Consider the following 21079-nt stretch of genomic DNA (forward strand, 5'->3'; position numbering starts at 1 on the left):
ATTATAGTTTCATCTCATCTCACGTTGTCATCCACACACCGCCATTCTTTGATGTCTTCTACAATTGTTCTAAACATCGGTAAAATGTCTCGGTATCCCTTATCATTCTATCAATTTAAATTTTTCCAAAACATCTTTAAAACTCAAAGAAAATGATTTTGATCTACCATCATCATTGTCTGATCACCCTATGATTCAGATGTATTACTCATCTCTTCCTTCTCCACCTCCTCACCGTTGAGATTTAGAAGAAAATACTCCATCATAGAAAAATCAAAGCGAATATTATAATTTACAACCCTTTATATACATTAATATTCATTTAAAAATCTTTCAAATATTATTTATTTACATTGAATAATAAGTCTATATTTGAACCAAATTACCAAATAAGAAAAAAAAAAGAACACGATCTTTTTCAGACATTGAGCTGTAAAACCTAGAACCTAAAGATTTTTGAAGCTTTGCAGATTCATGTAGGTAACTGAACACCCAAACTTCCTTTCAGATCGAATTAAGGGAAACAAACTCGAGAAACTCCGGCACGAAGGCGATTATGTCGAATAGTTATTCCGAGAACAAACAACGTCCTTGAGAGCTGCAGGTCTAACGTCCTCCTGCAACACTATCTTACACTCCAATGTGTCACCACAAGACTTCTTCATCTCCATTAGATAGAAAGATGAGGTGAACTCGAGTATCTCCGCGTCGATAGCCGATGTGCCTTTCCGACCCTTGCTCGATTTTTATATACTTATTTTATGTCACATGTCCATTCACTTCTGTTTGTGCAGTTTTTCAATTCCATTAACAGTGTATGGGAAACTTTGTCATATATTAATATTCAATTACATTGAATAATAGGTCCACATTTGAACCAAACTAAACAAGAGAAGAAAAACAAATTGTTTTTCAGACATTGAAGTGCAGAACCAATAACCTTTTGAAGCTTCAAACATTCATATGGGAAACTAAACATCCAAACTTCCTTTGAGGTTGAATCATGTAAATAAACTCGAGAAACATCGACACAAAGGCTACTATGATGACTAGTTATTGCCAAGACCAAACAATGTCCTTGAGAGCTGGTCTAACCTCCTCCTGCAACATACTCTTATACTCCAATGAATCACCACCGGACTTCTTCATCTCCACTAGATGGAAAGAAGGGGTGACCTCGAATATCTCCGTGTCTATAACCAATGCACCTTTCCGACCCCTGCTTGATTTTTTGATTTTCAAAAGCCCTCCATCTTCCTTCTTGATTTTGAACTTCAATTGCTGAGCAGTGTCCTTTAGTTTGGATGTGATGGCAGAGGCACTGTGCACAGAAGTGAAGTGAACTTCCTTCTTCTTATTCTCCTCGTTCGTTTCTGTAAACAATCCAGACAAATCCAATCCGCTCGAGAACGAAATGATGTCAAAAGCATTCAACTTAGGAAGGTCATACTTGTGATTCTTTGTTTCAAGTGCTGCAGTGTTAGCCTCAGATCGGAAAACCACATTGGTATCGGCACAGGGAAAATCCTGTTTGGATGTTTTCCGAAGTGAGTTTGATTTAAACCCCTTTTTGAACCAACGTTTTGTCATTAGTTTCGCGATTGAAATCCGAGATTTCGGATTAGGATTGAGGATCTTCGATAGCAGCTTGGTTACATCAGGTGAAAACCAACTAGGAAACTTGTAATCTGCCGTGCTTATTTCTTATACATTCCTAACAGATTCGAATCACGAAATGGAAGATACCAGCCAGTAGAACAAAGAGGATCACCCCGCAAGACCAGATATCGGCTTTCGCCCCTCGTAGCCTTTCTGGTTTATAACTTCAGGAGCTACATAGGCTGGGGTTCCACAAGTTGTGTGGAGCAATCCATCTGGATGCTTATTCACAGCAAGTGCACTCAAACCGAAATCCGACACCTTAAGTGTTCCATTCTCGTCGAGGAGTAGGTTCTCGGGTTTCAAATCCCGATGATAAACGCCTCTGCTGTGGCAAAAGTCGACTGCACTGATCAGCTGTTGGAAATACTTCCTTGCAATGTCTTCTCTCAGCTTCCCATTCGCTACCTTGTTGAAGAGCTCACCACCATTGGCATACTCAATAACGAAGTAAATCTTGTTTTTGCTAGCCAGGACCTCGTAAAGTTCCAAGATGTTCGGGTGCTTAACGAGGCTCATACTCGATATCTCCGTCTTGGTTTGATCTATCATGCCTACTTTCTGAACCTTCTCTTTCTTGATGACCTTAATCGCCACACTCTGACCGGTTTCGATGTGCTTCGCATAGTAAACTTTGCCAAAGTTTCCTTGTCCTAACAACTTTCCGAATTCGTATTTTTGCATCAACACCTTCCCTTTACTCTCCATTCTATAAAATTTTTAATCCTAACAAAGTCCAAAAATGTAGTGTCTCCTGCAGTGATAATATATATGCATACACTCTAGCAAGAAACTCAACCGTCTTCAACAATGAAATCCAACACGACGGCAATGTTGTTTTCTGACCTGTTAAGAACTTGGACACCGAGCAAGACCGCGCTGTTTGTTGTGCGTCCAACCTCATCGAGAACGAATAACGATAGTTTCAATCCGGATCCATGCTTATAGAGTTTGGATAAAGTGTTCTCAGCGTGCAAGGACATCTTTCTGCATCCCCTACTCCTTTCTTAATGCTTTCTGAAGCACAAAATGAGGAAGTTAGGCAATGATTCAAACTCCTGGAATGCACCAAATTAACCAACAAACACAACAAGTTCAACTCTCTTTTTCTTCCATTTTTCGAGTTATAAACAATCATTCAAAGATTCAAGAACAATGAATTATAAAGATGAAAGACTCACAGGTCGAGAGTAACATCATGCAACTCAAATATTATTCTTCAACGGGTTTTATCTTTCGTCTCTGTCGAGAATTTTAACGAATTCACAAAAATAAGAATCTTTCCAAGTTCGTAAATAAATGTCACTTTATGGTACTATAATTCTCACTTTATGAACCTTTCAGGATTCGATAAAACTTCGATCCGAGATATTATCTTAATTGTTTGATGTACCTGTGAATCATAAAAAAAAAACATAAAAAATGTAAGAAAAACAATGAAATTTCTATGAAAATGAAAATCCAAACTTACTTTTGAAGGCCAAATGAAAAAGAAATGAGGAAATCAATGGAAGAAAATACCCTTTTAAGGAGGAGGTGGAGGGATGTAATCAAAGACACAAATGGCTGAATGTACAATGGATGTAATAAAAATGAGAAATTTGTTGTGTAATAGTTGGAATCATTGGATTTCCTTTTACTAAATATAGAAACTGTTGGTTATGACAGAAGAACAAAAGCCTGAAGTTTCTTAGAGCTGTCGAATCCGACATGCAAGCTTTGCTGTTGAGATGAGACGAGGGCTTAACAATAAGCCTATTTTGGGAGTTTGAATATCTACTCTTGTCAAGTCTTATGTTTTCCTCGATATAAAAAGGTGTAATATCATTATCAGTCCCTGCACTTATCACAGATCCACACCATTGTCCATTGTGATTGACATATATATATATTTTTTCACAATTTAGATTTTTTTGATTTTATGCAATTTTATTTTGAAAAAAAAAATTGCTACAAAAACAGATTTTTGGAAGCTTCGAGACATATTTTCAATGAGAAAGATGAAGATTTGAATCATAAAATTATGGTTTTATATTTTATTTTATGAGACAACGGTATATCATATACTCAAAATAATTTAGTGATAAATAAAAAATCAGTGTTAAAGTAAGGTACTATGTGAATGAAAATAGAAAGTTTATATTCCGTATTTGTGGAACATCAAGTGTGAAATATATTTATATACAAACTATTTGGGTGTTGTAAAATGTGCAAGATAAGGCTTTGCCTCGCGTGAAAACACAAAAAATGCAAACTGATGTGAATTCATCTAAATTGAGGTTGATGATGTAGTGTACGATATGGACGATGCAAATAGTAGTAGCCTGTAGATATTTTAACCCAATATAAAAAATTTCCTAAAATAAAAGCATATCTCTTAAATTTTTATTTGATTTATAGTAGCATTATCATTTCGTAAAATGCAAACCGTTTGATTTTTAGAGGACAGTAGCTCTGAAATCGTCTACGCGTCCTCTTCTTGGCGCAGACGTAGTCTTGTGTCTTCAAAACTCTTCCAACCTCTTCAAAGAACATTAAAAAAAACTTCGCCTAAAAAACCCCCCGATTGATTCAGCTATGAGATGAAATTGCTGAGCAATTAATGCAAAATATGGATTGATTTATTTTAAAAAAATTATTATTGTAGTTGTATGAATTATTTAAATTTCAGTATTGTAAACTAAAATTATTAAATTTTAGTATTGTAAAACTCTTTTAAGTTTAAAAAATCAGTTTATTTTATATTTCAGTTTATTTTAACAGTCTGCAGACGTTAAAAAATAAACAGTCTTTTTCTTACAGACTGTAGACTTCTAGTCCACATTTTCTGCTGCAGATGCTTGCAGACGTGGTCCGCATACTGCAGACATTTTACCTCTGCAAAATCAAACAACACCTTAGTTTCATTACAAAGGCAAAAGAAAATTAGTAAATAAATCATAATGAGCTTTCATTAATAAATCCGGATAGAGAAATCAGAAGAAATTATGCCTAATTATCTTGTTACAAGAGAGTAATAAGAGAATATGAGAGAAATTATTCGTATTATTTAGATTCTTTTACTTAAATGTCACCTTAAAGAATTGGTTACCGAATTATCATTTGTTTTAGATTGATTCTCAGATTGACATATCTTTAGGTAAAGATGTATTGTTAGACGTGTCTTTACTTACGTGATAAGAAAATAATCAAATTTTTTAAAAGTTGCATTAGTAAGGGCCAAAATGAAAATAAGAAAAAATAGTATGTCAAAATATAAAAAAAAATTATACGAATTTTGTCCAGAAAAGGAATATACACAATACACGTCATAGATATGTATTTACACGAGCACAAGCTTGGCAACAACAACACACATGTATGAGCGTTGTATTCAATCACTTAATATATATATATATATATATATATATATATATATATATATATATATATTTAAAAGACTATATTTAAACATTTGAAAAATATCAATATCTAACATATAAATTTAAGAATCTCATGGCCAAAATTGTTGATTTCGATATATCAAAGACGTGTTCTGAATTTGATCTGATCCTTATTAGTATGACAGTTAAATGAAGTTTTGACTGAAAACTTCATTAGAGTAATTATCGTTGTAATCGTCGATAGCCTTTGTTAATCGTAACTAATGAAGATACTCCAAATCATATGGGTCAGTCAACCGACCTAATTATTCCAACCTTATATCAGCAGCCTATCAATATATGTTGGACCTCCATAGTCTTAAGCGCAATTCTTAAGCGTGATCAAGCTGCACCAAGAACAGACTAATATGATGAATCAAGCTAGACCGAATCAACTTGAATAGAATTTAACCCGTTGACTAACTCATTGACCCGACTTGTTTAGTCGATTCGTTGATCCATTGGCTATTGACTATAGACTTCGACTTGATGTTTTTTAATCTCTTAGTTCTTATTACGCAATCTATTTCTTTTAATCTGACCCGAAAATATCGTTTTACATCTCACATCATTTTAAATTGCATATATGTTAAGTATACTATGAAATTAAAGGACTTTTATATTAGGTTTATGTTATGACCGTGGCCACATATCTCTGCATTACTCTCCAGCAGATCAATATCAGCTTGACTTCATTACTAATAAAAGAGTTTGATAGATCAAATTACATTTTAACTCAAATAGATATTTTATTATTTAAAAATATTTGTAATTCAACTTATCAATATTTATATAACTAATAATTTATTCAAACAAATATATTGTATTTATTATTAAAATTAAAATTAAAATTAAAATTGAACTGAACCTTTCCAAGAGAAAAATAAGTGCAAAACTCATAATTAGAAGGCTGAGAACACTAGTTGGACATTGTAGAAAAAGCCAACTTTAAGCCCAGTAATAGACTTTCCCACCGTTGAGCCAACCAGGCAGGCACCCGGGCACTCAACAACACCAAAACCCCTGCCCTCTGCCTCAACACTTCGATTGCAACATTGGGAATTTGTTCCAGGTTTGATCCCTTGAATTCTCTTCAGCTCTTTATGTTTCGTGGTAAAGCTGCCTGCTATGATTTCTTTGTGTTTCTTGCAAAAGGGTATACCAAAATCTCATGATATATTTATTTTCGTGACAATTGGGAATGTTTTGTTTATGGCGTATATTGAACTAGTTTGTTGAATGATCTTGTAGGAATAGAAGAAATAGTTGATAACCACAAGGTTGATGCACTGAAACCCAAGTTTATAATTGCAACAAAAAGGGAGTTTTTTGTTTTTCCTTTTTCATTGAAAGTAATTTTGGGAGTTCTAGAGGAAAACCCAGATGTTGTTTTTTTTTGAAATATATCATTTGAAATCAGAATCCAGATAGAGGCTTCAATTTCTTGTTCAATGGAAACACGGCCTTTTTTATGTGTTTGAGTGGAGGCAACAAGATTTCTTTATGTGATTGGATGCCTGGTAATAAAACTTTGCAGATGTTTCCTAAATGCATAACACTTCACAGAGTGGATGTAAAGAGGCCGAGGATTCATGCCTTCCCTTACCATAAACTGGTCTCGCAGTCATATGTCAGTTTAATGTTTGAAAGTCCTATGCCGACTTTAGTTTACAGTAGGAGGAAGAAATGGCGTGGAAACAGCAGCAGTGGTAGTGCTGTTGCCAACTTTTGTGCACAGGAGCCGGTGAATTCTAGGAGAAGCGGAGATTGTCTTTATGTTGCCAGTTCCGATACTCTTTCGAGGCAATCATGGAGCAGAAGGGAATTTCTCGAGATGAACGTGAAGCTGCAAACTGTTAGTGATCCCCTGGAAACTCTTGATTGCAGTAGAGGGCCTCACATTTCAAAGTGTGAATTTGCTAATGGAAGTTCTGGTGTGTATGACCACAGTTCTGATGATGTACATAAAACTTGCATCAACAAGGAAACAAGGACTACTGGTGTGGTAGTAGTAGTTCCAGGTTGTGTGCAAAGCTTGTAGCCGTTCAGAACTGTTCAAAAGATGCTAATATGTGATAGGTGAAGAAGCATTCCACATACATTGCTGCACTCCCGGATAAAGAAACTACCGATTGACTGGGGTTGTACTTTGTGTATGAAAAATAAGCGAATAATTCAAGGAGGCAACTGCAAGCAAGGCTTCAAGTATCACTGGTGGAATGGGTAGATGCAGAGATGTATCACCTGAAGGGGATTTCAGTCCAATAGAATTAATGTTGAGAGACTGAACCTTATAGAACCAGCGTACGGATTGGAAAGGGTATCAGCAGAAGTTCCTGACTGGTCTGGTCCAACTGATAAGTATGTTCCATAAACTATTATTTTTATATTAATTCTCTTTAGAATGATATGTTTTGAGGTTTTCTATGCCAAATCATAAGCGCTTTGATTTCCACGCAAGTATGAGTTTTTGGGGGAAAAAAGTCTCGGGTAACATCAAAATATTGCTGGGTTATGTTCCTGACCTTGATTATGATTAATATTTATGCATGATCTTGTATATTACCCCAAGATTAAATTATCTGATTCATTTGTTAGGGAAATTCGGAGTTGGATACCTTAAGCACTAAATGAAGTTTGGCTGTGTAGGGGTGTTTTTTTATTGGATAATAGGCCTCATTAAAAACCTCCCTCTTAGTTAACTCTAGGAAAGAGTAACTAGCGGAAGGAGGAAAGAGTACCTCATTTATTGAATAGAGAACTATTACAATAAAATACACCAATACATTTAGGGCATCAGAATAAAACTATAATCCTTAAGCACCCTATACAAATACCCTTACAATCAACCGATCCCATCCTTAGCTAATTTATCTGCTTCCCAATTACATCCCCTAGGAATCCATCCAATAATAACCGCCCTCTCTCTTGAACTAAGGACAAATATCCAAAACAAGGGAACTGAAGAAACTAGGAACAAAATTAGGCAACAAATCCAGTCTACTGCAGATTTGCAGTCACTTTCTAAGATCAGTCTTCCCTTTACAGCCCAATCTGATTATAGAAAATGTCTAAACCTTTCTTATAGCTTTTAGCTCAGCCAACGGAGGAGGGCCTGGACCAATACTAACAGAGAAAGTCAATAAAATGATACTATTACAATCTCTCAAAATACCTCCAATTCCTCCAGCCTACCCATCAAAACTTGACAGCCCCATCAAATTAAATTTATAAAAATCTGTTGGGGAAGGATACCAACTTTGTATCAAACTTCTGTGAATTTTCTGATAACCAAACCTGTCTGCAGAGAGGGGTCCCCTACCAACAAATCAACTTGTATTTGAATATGGGAAACTTAGCTAGAAACCATTTAGCCAACCTAAATTTATTAGGAAAAAGAGAGAGGTTATATAAAGGCTAGAATTATCAAACACAATTGAATTCCTTGCTTTCCAAATAGACCAAAGAACTACTCCCGGGATGAATTTCCATATGTGCGAGTTTTTCTTTAAATCAGACCATGAACTTAACACAAACTTGTCTGTATAGATGTCCCAAATCTTTAAAAATTTGTTCCAAAGATCCCCTGCAACTGAACATGAGAAAAAAAGATGTTGGACTGTTTCTTCATTCTTTTTACAAAGTGGACATAGTACGTCTTCCATAGGAACCCCCTTTTTCAGCTCCATTTTGACAGCCAATTTCTTGTGTATGATTTGCCAAAGGAAGGTTTCTACTCTAGGAGGAGCCAAACCGACCAAACCCACCTTTTCCAAGAAAAACAATCTCCTTGACTATTTGATAAAGCCAATTGCAGGATTTCACCGAGAACAGATCGTCCCCCTTCCCAGATCAAGAAAGAAAATCCTCCATTGAATCAGATAAATTAAAACAATTTAGTGTTTTCCATTAGCTCGACCCATTGGTTCAATTCCCAATCACATAAGTTTCTTCTAGTTGGAACATCCACAACCCATCCATTTACATCAAAGCAACCAAAATCTGCCACCTTACCCCTTTGTTATTTGATAATGCAAATATCCTGGGAAATTGAGTCTTCAAGGGTAAGTCATTGACCCAAACATCATTCCAAAACGAAATAGACTTGCCATTTCCCAATTGAGTCCTAGTATGAGACCTCAAACATCCTCCAATGTCATCATTTTTCAAATAATTGTTCACAATTCCTTTCCAAAACCAAGAGTCTTTTGTCGATACAACTTTGGTAATTGACATGGATAAAGTACTAGCATTGTGTTTGCTGCATATCATCCTTTTCCAAAGTGATTCTTTCTCATTTGCAAATTTCCACACCCATTTCTCAACAAAGCCCTATTGTGATATTCAAATTCAAAATTCCCAAGCCACCATCCTCCAAAGGTTTACAAACTGCCTGCCAGCTAACCCAGTGCATACGATTTTTGTTTGAGCTTTCCCTCCAAAGAAAGTTGGCCATCAATGTATTAACTTTTTGCCTTACTTTGAGCGGCATTTTAAAAATGGATAAGAAAAAAATCGGTAATGAAGATAATACCGATTTTATAAGCACCAATCTGCCCGCCATTGACAGTGAAGAAGCCTTCCAACCAGCTAACTTACTGTTAAAATTCTGTAAAACCGCTCCCAAAGTACTTCAGAATTTTTCTTTGCTCCTATAGGAAAGCCAAGATATTCCATAGGAAAACAGCCCACTAAGCAGCCAATATCATTCGCCCATTCATTTAAAGTAGCAGCTTCAACATTTATACCAAACAGTTTACTCTTAGAAAGGTTTAAGTGCAACCCTGTCATTAAACTGAAAATCCTGATGTTCTGGATATTAGTAAGAGAGTCATGGCAGAACAGAATAAGGTCATCAGCGAACTGTAGGTGAGTCAAATGGAAAGGATTAACTGTAGGGGTGTTTTGAAAGAAGGGAAATGGAGTTTTGTGTGGGGGTGTTACTATTGTGAATGCTAGATTAAATAATGCATTCAATTCCACATTTCCTACGATACGGATTTTGATTCAGCATTGGTTGCCTATAGGCTAATCAAGTGATTGATTGATTAGTGACAAGCCAATGTTTAATTATTTACCTTTGCTGATAGCAATCTTTCTTTTGTTTTCATGTTACTTTTCCTTATATATTAATTTCATTTAGTTTACTTCGTTTCTCATTAGAAACCATAAAAGATAGAAAGGTTAAATGCTATCATATGATTCTTGCTTCACAAGTGTTGTTGTTTCATAACTAGTTTGTATTATGATGCAGTGATGTTGATACAATTGGTGAGCCACTAAATTTGGTTCCTTCAGAATATACAGATTTCCATGTAAGGCTTCAATTTTCTTTTTCGGTTTGCATTTCCATTTTGCAGATATGTGACTATTCGTTTGAGGAAAATTGACTCATTTTATTCATAGGAACTGAATTGCTACAAGTTAAATAAATTGAGCTTAATAGGAATTGGCTTCAATGTAGAGGGTTGGTAGAAGGCGAGGGCGGCAATAATGGAACCATCTGTGGAAAATGGCGCAGGTATAGCATGCTTGCATTGATATTTTACTTTCTTGTTGTTATTTATGTTGGCACAAGTTGGTATTTGCTAAAATTTATAACGTTTGTCTAGGGAATAGTTACCAGTTCTCTTCTGATCGACTTAGATGAATTATTGTTGAAACTTGAAGTGATCAATCCGTTATGTCTAAAACTCAATGTTGACCTTGGGTAATCATATCCTTAAGTAAATATATTAAATTAATAAATTATGATGAATATTGGTATAGGATATCCTCTAGTAAGTGGTTAAGTAACCTTAGAATTTAAACCCCGATACATGTAACATATCACCCCCTTTTTCATTATCTTTTGTTAATGATTAGAAGATAACACTTTCGTGTAGTAAAAAATTGAAAATTGATGAGATGGAAGTACATCATATCTTCTATTATCAGCGTATATTGAGGATAAAGATGATTTCATTGTCCTCAAGAACTCGAGGAATTCAGTTCCGACTTAAGTACTAGGCATTGCTTAGATGGTCATAGAGCTTTGTTACTGGTTGCTAGGGACTTAACATGCACATATTTTGTAGTTTTGGTTTTGTGTTTCTCATGAACAATGCTTAATTTTTTAAAGCTGATGATTTTATAGGGCTCCACTTTTTGAAGTTCAAACTGATAATTGGGAGTGCTTCTGCTCTTTCCAATGGGATCCATTGCATGTGATTGTTCTGTACCCAGGTGGTAACCCTTTAACAACTTTAATTTTTTTTTTCTATGTTATTTTCAGATTTCAACCTTCAGCATCAGGTTATGTTCTTCGGTTTTTGAATAAATTAACTTGGAATTTGGAATTTTGTATTACTAGGGAATCTCTTCTTGGATCAGTCATCATTTAGAATTTTAATTTTGTTATTCTCAAACTGAAGAACAGGCCATGTCTCATGTCAATATGTTTCATTTGGAAGCTCAAAATTAAAGGTGGATCATATTTAACGTGTCATCAACTTGTAATTAATCACTGCAAGTGTTTTTCATAGATGCTGATTGGAGACTCAAATTTAGGCCATGCCATCCATAGAAGTGGAAAGAATCTTGGTTATTGTCCCTTAATCTGTCCAAAACAAAACATGCAATTCATGTATGTGGAAAGTAGGTATTTTGGTAAAGAGACTTCTGATTTATTCTCTTAATTTTCTTATTTGAAATCGTATAGAAAGCAGCCTATTTATAGGCTGCGTACATAGAGATTTACTAGCACTAAGGCACATCCTTATCTTTACTTTATATAAGATAATCCTATATATACTTCAGATAAGATAAGACTTAGACTACATCGAAACAACTGACTAAATACAATATTAACAGTAGATATTTACACGACTCCAATCTACAATGTAGTAAACAAGAAGTTAGTCCCATTTTAAGGTTTTATAGCAAATTGTCCGCATGCACTTCTGTCATCCCGTCTTCTTATCAGATTGCTAGAATCCCTGGAAAAGGAACTGCAAATAGGTGATGTCCTATATATTGTCTCTGCTGTTGTATTATAAAATACCAGTTTAATTTATTTTATTTCAAGCCATATAAGATAAATTGAGTTTTAGATAGCAATTAAAAGGCTACAAACAGAAGAGCAAAAAGTAAATTTCTCTTGATATATGATATTCAATTTTAGGTTATCATTGTTGCTAGTATGATTGTATTTATCCTCTAATCGAACTTGTTGATGCATTTGTTTGATCAGGAGCTGGAAACAAATGAAGTTTTGAAGCAACTCAAATATGTTGAGATGGTATGCACTGATGATGCACTCATTAATTATGTTCCCATTTCTGGTTTCAATTTGTTGTTAATATTGCTATTTCACGTTCTCTGCAGTTAAGACCTCGGCTATTAGCTGAATGGACAAAATCAGATCAGACCAACAACCGCACTTTGCAAGATGGTAAAGATGATACGAGAAATGCACAGAGCTAGGCTGCACACGGCAATGGTAATTTTCCTGGGGTATCTATGTACAGCTTGCCTTGAAAAGATCTTGTATATCAGAAATTCCTTAAAATTCCAAAGGTCTCGATTTTGCAACTAGGTATCTTCTTAACGGTTACTTGCATTCTATTGTACTATTGGAGAGAAATCATCTAGTATGAAGAGTATTATGCATTGCTTTCATGACCTCCGTTGTCTTGTTTTGCTTTGGCTTGCCTGCAAATTCCTGCATTTATCCAAAACTTCTATCATATGTCCATGGTTGTTAAAACCGGAAAATTATAGAACCGGCCAAAACTAGTAAGAATCCAGTAAAATTCGGCCAAATATGCAGCCGGTTTACCCGTTGTTTGGGGTAAAATAGAGATTGTAACCCGGAGATAAGAGGAGAGGTTGCAGATTCTAGGATTTGAATATCTTGAACTTCTATATATACATCTTGAGGTTTGTTCTTTTGTTTAAGGCGCAGAAATGTATTATTAGAAAAGGATATAAACATACATATGAATGATGATCAATTACTCAAATTTATGGGAATTTTAAGTCCTCCTAGGTGCTAACAGGTGGAAATTACACCATTCTTATTGAAATAGGGGGGAAAACATTAATTGTTCTACACATGTCTGGGTTACATCAAGATCATTTTTTTAATTGATTTTAGGGATAAAAGCAACTATTAGTCCCTGAATTTCGCTTTTTAACTTAATCCTTGAACTTTTTTGGTTAGTCCTTGAACTTGGATTTTTTTTTAATCCTGTCTAAGAGAATCACATTATCAAGAGGACTAAAAATTTGAAAAAGTTTAGGACTAAAAGTTGGTTATCCCTAAATTAAGGGTTGATATGACCAAAAGGAACTCATAAGAGTCATTCAAATTGTCACCAATCCAGCTCTTATTCTCACCTCACTATTGTCACCAAAAAGCTGTTCAAGAAGTTCCCAACTCCGATCCCACTGGTGAAAAATGTTGTCCCCAAGCTTTGCATGTCTTCGGGTGACTGATCATAGAAGAAGTACAGAAATTCGACAGCATTGAACACGTCGGCTTTCCCGAGCAAAACATACTGCGGCAGCAACCAGAATATGTTAATGAAACTATTTGTTTAGGCCCTGTAATTTGATGCACTCTTATGACGTGCATTCTCTACACTTCCACGACATATGTGATGATGATCGCGACTATCTAGATGATGAATCTGATGTCGAGTCTTTGAAGGAGTGTGATTCCTAGGAATCTTTGTTTCCGACACATGAATTCATAGAGGGAACAACAATTCCTTTAATCATTAAGGTCGTTTGTGTTAATTTAAATTAAACTAATTAGTATCATAACATTATAAATAATTAAATTTAAATTTAAATAGAAACTCAACAAATACATTTCTTCCACTCGATTAAAAGAATTAAATAAAATTTAAATGATAAAATAATACTTATAAATTCAACTAATTTTTTTTCTCTCAACTTCCTCGACCCATTCTCGATATAAAATTTCTACCACTTCCACTAGCGAAATCCTTCCAAGAGTGCGGATATTGGGCTTCTTCTTAGATTGGATCATTCATTGGGTCGAAAAACACTACTCTATGGAAGATGCTAACTCTTTCAAATGTCGAAACTTTCCTCGTTTTCCATTGGAGGGAAGAAAAACAAGCTGAAAGGGCAAGTAGGTGAAGTTTTGGCCCAACAACTCTTGTATTTCTACTTTTGAATGGTAATACTTTTGTGGGGTATATGGGCAGGCAGTAGCCTTTGTAATTTCTACTATTTTTTTAATTAATAAAAGTAGCTTAGTCGAATAATGTCTACCAGGTGTTTGACAGAATTTTTGGCTTTTAGCTATAGTTATGTACTTGGCTTATGATGTCTGTCCAAAATTAACTTTTGAGTTGAATTAAGGTCAAAAGTTGAGGACTTTGGTTGATTATATTTACAATTTTGGCTCCAAGTCTACTACGGAGAGTGACAGAGGCGCATGAACAATTTGCGCTTTCGGTTTCTATCATAACTTAGCTTTATTATCCGTTTCGTCAATGAAGTTTGTAAGTTTCATGCTTTCCCACTTTCTTGTTAGTAGGGATTGGTTGCAATTTGGAAGGGTAATTATTTAAAAGGATTGTTATTTTATACATTGATGAAGTTTAGAAAATATTCGCAAATGGGTTTTCTCTGATTTAAAAGTATATTTTTAAAGTTTAATGATATATAAGGAAGTTGGTAGTAAGTTATTAAGTTTTACATTTGATTGATTGATTCTAGCTTTTGTTAAATGAAATCTTAATTAGTTAACAATGAAACTTTTTGTTTGCTATTGGAAGCAACAAATCAAGTAGAGAGTAACTATGAAAGAGTACTTAAACTTTTTTAGCTAAATGAATGTGCAACAACTATGTAGGTTCGTTTGTTAAGTTTTAACTTCATTTGGTGTCTGAGAAAATTTTCCTTTTATGCATCTAGTGTGCGTACATGTCTGTTTGTATATCGTTGTTTGTGCTTTTTGTTCTGATTAAGGGGAATTCATTGAGGTTTTGCATTTGCAGACATGCCTTAGTAAAGGAAGTGGTTTCCATTTCCCACCTTGTCATATGCTGAATGTATCCGGGTTTAGGATATTACTTGATTGCCCCTTGGACCTTTCATCTCTTGCCATTTTCGGTCCTGTTCCAGTTGCGTTTGAGGTTCACGAGTCTTTGGATTCAGACTCGGTGTTAGGAAAAAGCAGAAGATTGAAAAAACTCTTGATGCAAATGACTTAGTACGTGCAGAGCCTTGGTATAAAACTGTAAAAAATTTGCATCTATGGGACACTTCCTTCATTGATGTTGTTTTGATCTCAAGTCCTATGGGAATGCTTGGCTTGCCATTTCTTACTCTATCTAAAGACTTTTCTGCAAAGGTAACTTGATTTTGGGAAATGTTTCATTTTTTAAAACATGAATATTAAATGGTGATGCTTGTTAACCTTAGCTGACAATTGTTTCTGTGCTTTGATTTTTACCTTGGTTAGATATATGTGACTGAAGCAACAGCGAGAATAGGGCAGCTTATGATGGAGGATCTTGTTTCAATGCATATGGAATTAAGGCGATTTTATGGACTGAGGATGTTGTTTCCCTCAGTGGATGAAATGGAAAAATCTTGAATTTCTTCCTTCTGAATTGAAGAAATAGCATCAGGAAAAGATTGTGAGGAGCTGGGAGCTTGGATGCCTTTGTACATGTAATTATCATTCCTTGGATCATATGTAACCTAAAAACTGCTTTTAGAATAACCATCAGTTTTGCATATTTAAGATCCATTTTGTCCAGATTTTCCCCTTTACAGCAACTTGAATGTAGAAGTTGATATATAGGACATTAATTGATTTACTTTACAGTGAAGCTGATGTGAAGGATTGCATGAGGAAGGTTCAAACACTAAAATATGCAGAAGAAGTTTGCTACAATGGAACTTTGATCATAAAAGCATTCAGCTCTGGTTTGGAAATAGGGGCCTGCAATTGGACAATAAATGGTCCGAAAAGAAATATAGCTTATATTTCAAGCTCCATCTTTGTTTCAACACATGTGATGGATTTTGATTTCCTTGGCCTTCGAGGGAATGATTTGATAATATATTCAGATTTCTCATCTTGGATACCACAGGAAATATGGAGAATGATGATACTTGCTTTGATCCAGTTACTTGTACTTCATCAAATGTTAGGTAATTATGCTGAGTGTAATAAAATATTAATTTAGTTTTTGCTTGTGTGCCTTTCATTTAGAAAATACTATATATTTCTTTAGATTGATAGATCTGGATCTATGCATCATGATTGTAGCGATGATGTCAACAATTTGGAAGAGATAGCTGCATCCTTGCTCAAGGATGATGAAAGTAGAGAGGAAATGGAGAAACTAGCTTTTATATGTACCTGTGCCTTTGATTCTGTTAGAGCAGGTGGGTCGGTTCTTGTCCCTATCGATCGACTTGGGATTGTTCTATGCCTTTTGGAGCAAATGTCACTCTTGTTGGAGTCTTCATCTCTAAAGGTATTGCATTTTTCTTTTCCTTTCTTTGGATTAGCGTATGTAGGTACTCATCCACACAGACATTGGAGACATTTAGAGGCTAAGCTGTACTGTCAAAAGGACACAATAGCTGACAGATATGAGAGAAACAGAGAGGAATCACTGTTTATCAGCTGGAGTCATTTTTTGTGAAAATTGTTGTTTCTTCATCATACCTAATTTCTACAAACTAAAACTCAAGGTGTATTTCTCTAGCTATGTGGTTGATATGATTACCTTGGGACTGTGGCCTTCGCCTTTGACCTTTCTAATAATTACAAGGTGAGGTTTGGTCATGCTATAGCTTAAGTTTTCTGGTTTAGCAGGATTTGTCATCACTTTTAAGACCCAAGACTTGTGTATGGGTACTCATTTTAGTGACCAAAATCTATTTCAAAGCCATGACCTTATAGCTTAAGCTTTCTGGTTGAGCAGTTCTCTGACAGGTGAAAAGATAAAAATGTTTTAACTTGTATACTTGCTTTGAGTCATGCGTCCACAAGCAGTCATATGCTATACATTTTTCATGCAGGTTCCAATATACATTATATCTTCTATAGCAGAAGAATTATTAGCATTTACCAATATAATACCAGAGTGGCTCTGCAAGCAGAGACAAGAGAAGGTGCATTTAATCAGTGGTTTATTGTCTCAATATAAATGAAGGACCTTTTCTTATTCCTCTTTTTGTTGGTGTTACAGCTTTTTTCTGGTGAGCCATTGTTTACACATGTCAAGCTCATAAAAGAGGGGAAAATTCACTTGTTTCCAGCAATTCATTCAATCAAGTTACTGTAAGATATGCCCTTTTTGTTTCTGTCATTGTTTCCTGCTGATTGTTATGCTTGTGAACAGAAAATGTTACCTGTGGCATGCACATTCAATGGATCTTTGACCGTACCTTATTTATCTACGTTGACACTTTTACCTCCCACTACCTAATTTTTGATTGAGCAGTTTTCTCTTTGTTATATTAACCTGTTATATCTATTATTGTTCCAGATACTTAAGTCTTCAACATAATTTAAACTTTTCGTGAGAGAAACCGAAAAAAAGGATCCAACTTCTTAAAATTTGTAAAATACTGATTTTAATTAGAGAGAACTATGTAGCAGTGGAGGCAGCTCAGCTTTTGGCCTATTTCACATGCTAAAACAGATTTAAAGTTCATACGGTAGAAGAAATTTGCAAATTGCATGGTGCGAGGTTAACTCAACAATAATTGTATGTATTACTTGGTTTTCTATGTTTTGTAAGTGATAAGGTGTAACAATTTTGCCCAAACTGCTCTAACATCAGCTTAAAAATTATATTTCTTGTTTCCCATAGAAAATTATAAATAAAAGAGTCATGTTTTTTGTCATTGCATTCATGGGTGGTGAGAAAATAAGTCTTAATACCGTGAGGTTTTCGATTACTTACCAAGATGTTCAGTGACACAGGTGATAATACCTTTTACCAAATGACCATGCTTTTTCCCTACCCATTGCCGTTTCTCATCACATCAATTAGATGTCGTTCAAAAACTTATTGATAAAGCATTAAAATGGCTTTAGAACTTACTAACCAGTTTTGTATGGTTAGGGACTTGAATGGTTATCATGTATCATATATTCGTAATCACTGTAAGATGCTAACATTATGTACACAGAACCAATTGGCAGGAACCTTGTATTGTATTCTGTCCTCACTGGAGCTTGAGACTCGGTCCAGTTGTTCATTTGCTTCGATATTGGTGCTCGGATCCAAACTCTTTACTTATCCTTGAGGTGGTTCTTTGCATCTATGTTTATCAGTACATCTTTATTATTTGTTTATGGCTGGATACTAAACTTAATATGACCTTCAGAGAATGCTTTCGAGTGATGGAAAAAAATTATGTGAATTTTGCAGGGTGGTGTTGATGCTAACTTAGCACTCTTGCCTTTCAAGCCAATGGAAATGAAGGTTCTTCAGTGTTCCTTTCTGTCTGGAATAAGGTAATCTCTCTCTCTCTCTCTCTCTCTCTAGAGGATGCACACAAAAATAGTTTGCGTAAAGAACTTTGAGCTCGAGGAAAGCCTTTTAAAATATTCGTCTCACGCGATCCTTTTGGATTGAGATGAGAGAACTCAAATTATATGTTGAACGGAAGCTTGCACTTGACAAAGTGGCAATTTAGTGGGCAATATTCTCGTATTTTAGGCTATGCAAGACTATCTGAACCTATCTTGGAGAAAATGACTAAAGTGTGAAATTTGGTTTATATATATGTATGTATTGCATAATAGAATTCGATCGATGCTGATTTTTTCATTTTGTACTCTGTCAAGTAAATGAAGTATTTTTTCGAACATCAGTGAGGATATCCTTTTCGCAAATTCCTCTAGCTTGCCTGACGTTTGATGACACCGAATTTATGCATTTTTACTACAAATTGTTTGTTTCTTTTTGCGAAAAAAATGAAAGAAAAAGAGAGTTTGTCTCGTATTTAGATACTATTGCATAAATGTTTCTTTTTTCTTCCTGCAGTTTGCGGAAAGTTCAACCCTTACTAAAGGCATTGCAGCCAAAATTACTTCTGGTAATCTATGTTACTTTTATTGTATTTGTTTCTTCCACTTGTGTAGGGTTTTTATTTATCGAACTGCACTTTGTGCTCACTTTTAAGACAGATTCCAAAGGAATTGAGGTGCAAGATCGAAATTTCAGAAGCAAACACGATTTTTCGATACGCTGAAAATGAAACATTATGTATACCAAGCTCGAAGGAGAGCACGGAAATTCATATAGCAACAGATTTGGCTTCCAAGTTCTGCTGGAAAACGTTGAAGCAGGAAAAAATCACGAGGCTGGACGGAGAGCTTTTCATGGACCAGGGAAAACGTCGGTTACTTTCTGGCTTCCAACCGGCAGACTCCAAGCAACAAAGACCGTTGTTACACTGGGGTTCACCGGATTTGAAAGGTCTTCTGACTGAGCTGTCCAAGATGGGCATTACTGGAACCGTAAAGAAAGTCATTGATGATGCTGAACCTGAAAGTGCTGCCGGCATTATAGACGTCGTTGGTCCCGAGAAAGCCTTGATCGACGTTCGAGAGACTGGTACTGTTATCATTGCTGCTAATGAGAATTTAGCCTCTAATATTTCCGAAGCTATAGATATCGTTTTGGATGGTCTTTGAATGAAATGTTTCTCTAATATCATTTATTCATCCATGTAGATGTTTAAGCCACACTGGCATCGGCATGAGATTTTTTTTTTTTTTGAAAGAAAGTGGGGCCTCGTTAAAACCTCCTCATAATCAACATAAAGTGTCTGTTTGTTTGCCGTAAAATGAATTACAAAATTAATTTTTCTCAAAATCTCGTGTTTGTTTTACATAAAACGTTTTTCGTAAAATGTTTCCAGTGTTGATTGGAGAAAAATTGATTGGTCAACGTAAAACATTTTCCTGGTCAACAGAATTTCCTGTGTTTTTTGGAAAATGACTTACGGTCTGATTTTCCGTAAGTTATTTTTCAAATTTTCATTTCAAAGAATAAATACTCAAAATAATTTTATTTTATGAATTTAATATTAATAAAATATTTGAATATCATTTTAATCAAAATATTAATTATTAAAATATTTAAAATATATTTATTAATATTTAATATTATAATAAAATAATAAATTATATTATAATAATATAAGATATTATATTTTTATTTTAATAATATATAATAAATTATTAATAAATTTATATTATTTATTAATTTAATAGAAATAGTATTATTAAATTATTAATAATGAATAATATTATTTATATATTTAATATTAATATAATAATCCAATAATATTTTAGTAAAGATATTTAAAATATACTAATTAATATTTTTAAAATATAATATAATACTATTACTTTAATAAATAATTAATATAATTTATAATATTTTTATTTCAATAAAATATATTAATATTTTTATTAATAAGATTATAAAAGTAAATAAATTATTTTAATATTTTAAAAATAATGATATTAAATTTTATGATAAATAATATTATTTATTGTATATAATATTTGTAATAAATAATTTTTAAAAAGCTCATCAACTAGTGAAAAAAATGTTTAAACAACATATTCCAAACATTGTAAAATATTTTGCATAAAATGTTTTTCAGAAAAATGTAATTCATTTTACGGAAATTATTTTACAAAAACGTTTTTTAAAAATATAATTTATTTTCAAAAAACCAATTACAACGAAATAAACACACTAAACCGGAGTTCAATATCGAAAAGCGAAGGACGAACTAGAAAATAAACATAAAATATGACGAGTATATTATTTTTTGAATATATATAAAGAAAAAACTAATTCACGATCAAATATGTTAACATGTAATTAGTATGATCAAAACGGATTTCCAAGTCCCAAGACTTTTTCTTTAGAGAAAAACCTCGGAATGGCTGAATTTACGTAACCATATTTCATCCAAAAATATCA

The 21079-nt window shown here is 34.2% G+C and overlaps 1 protein-coding gene, 1 long non-coding RNA gene and 2 pseudogenes across 3 annotated transcripts; 3 read left to right on the forward strand and 1 right to left on the reverse strand.

Moving 5' to 3' along the window:
- Positions 1-1053: 1053 nt before the first annotated feature.
- LOC120147137 lies at positions 1054-2422 on the reverse strand (annotated as a pseudogene).
- Positions 2423-6045: 3623 nt separating this feature from the next.
- Positions 6046-7122, forward strand: LOC120147075. The gene is made up of 2 exons (XM_039160532.1): positions 6046-6153; positions 6619-7122. Exon 2 carries the CDS (start codon positions 6619-6621, stop codon positions 7120-7122), a length of 504 nt encoding a protein of 167 aa, XP_039016463.1. The 5' UTR covers positions 6046-6153.
- A 140-nt stretch (positions 7123-7262) lies between these two features.
- On the forward strand, positions 7263-13706 carry LOC120147195. Of its 2 annotated transcripts, XR_005518270.1 has the most exons (6): positions 7263-7442; positions 10336-10396; positions 10488-10602; positions 12313-12360; positions 12447-12657; positions 13482-13706. It is a non-coding gene; the product is annotated as an uncharacterized LOC120147195 (long non-coding RNA). The 2 variants fall into 2 exon arrangements; XR_005518271.1 differs by lacking the exons at positions 12313-12360; positions 12447-12657; positions 13482-13706 and adding an exon at positions 11218-11304.
- Positions 13707-14330: 624 nt separating this feature from the next.
- Positions 14331-19793, forward strand: LOC120147186 (annotated as a pseudogene).
- Positions 19794-21079: the final 1286 nt, after the last annotated feature.

The sequence above is a fragment of the Hibiscus syriacus genome, unplaced genomic scaffold (assembly GCF_006381635.1).
Source record: "Hibiscus syriacus cultivar Baekdansim isolate YM2019G1 unplaced genomic scaffold, ASM638163v2 tig00110933_pilon, whole genome shotgun sequence".
Lineage (NCBI taxonomy): Eukaryota > Viridiplantae > Streptophyta > Magnoliopsida > Malvales > Malvaceae > Hibiscus > Hibiscus syriacus.

Bases quoted from the DNA above. Each gene is read 5' to 3' on its own strand.
- LOC120147075 (XM_039160532.1), top strand. From the start codon at position 6,619: ATGTTTCCTAAATGCATAACACTTCACAGAGTGGATGTAAAGAGGCCG.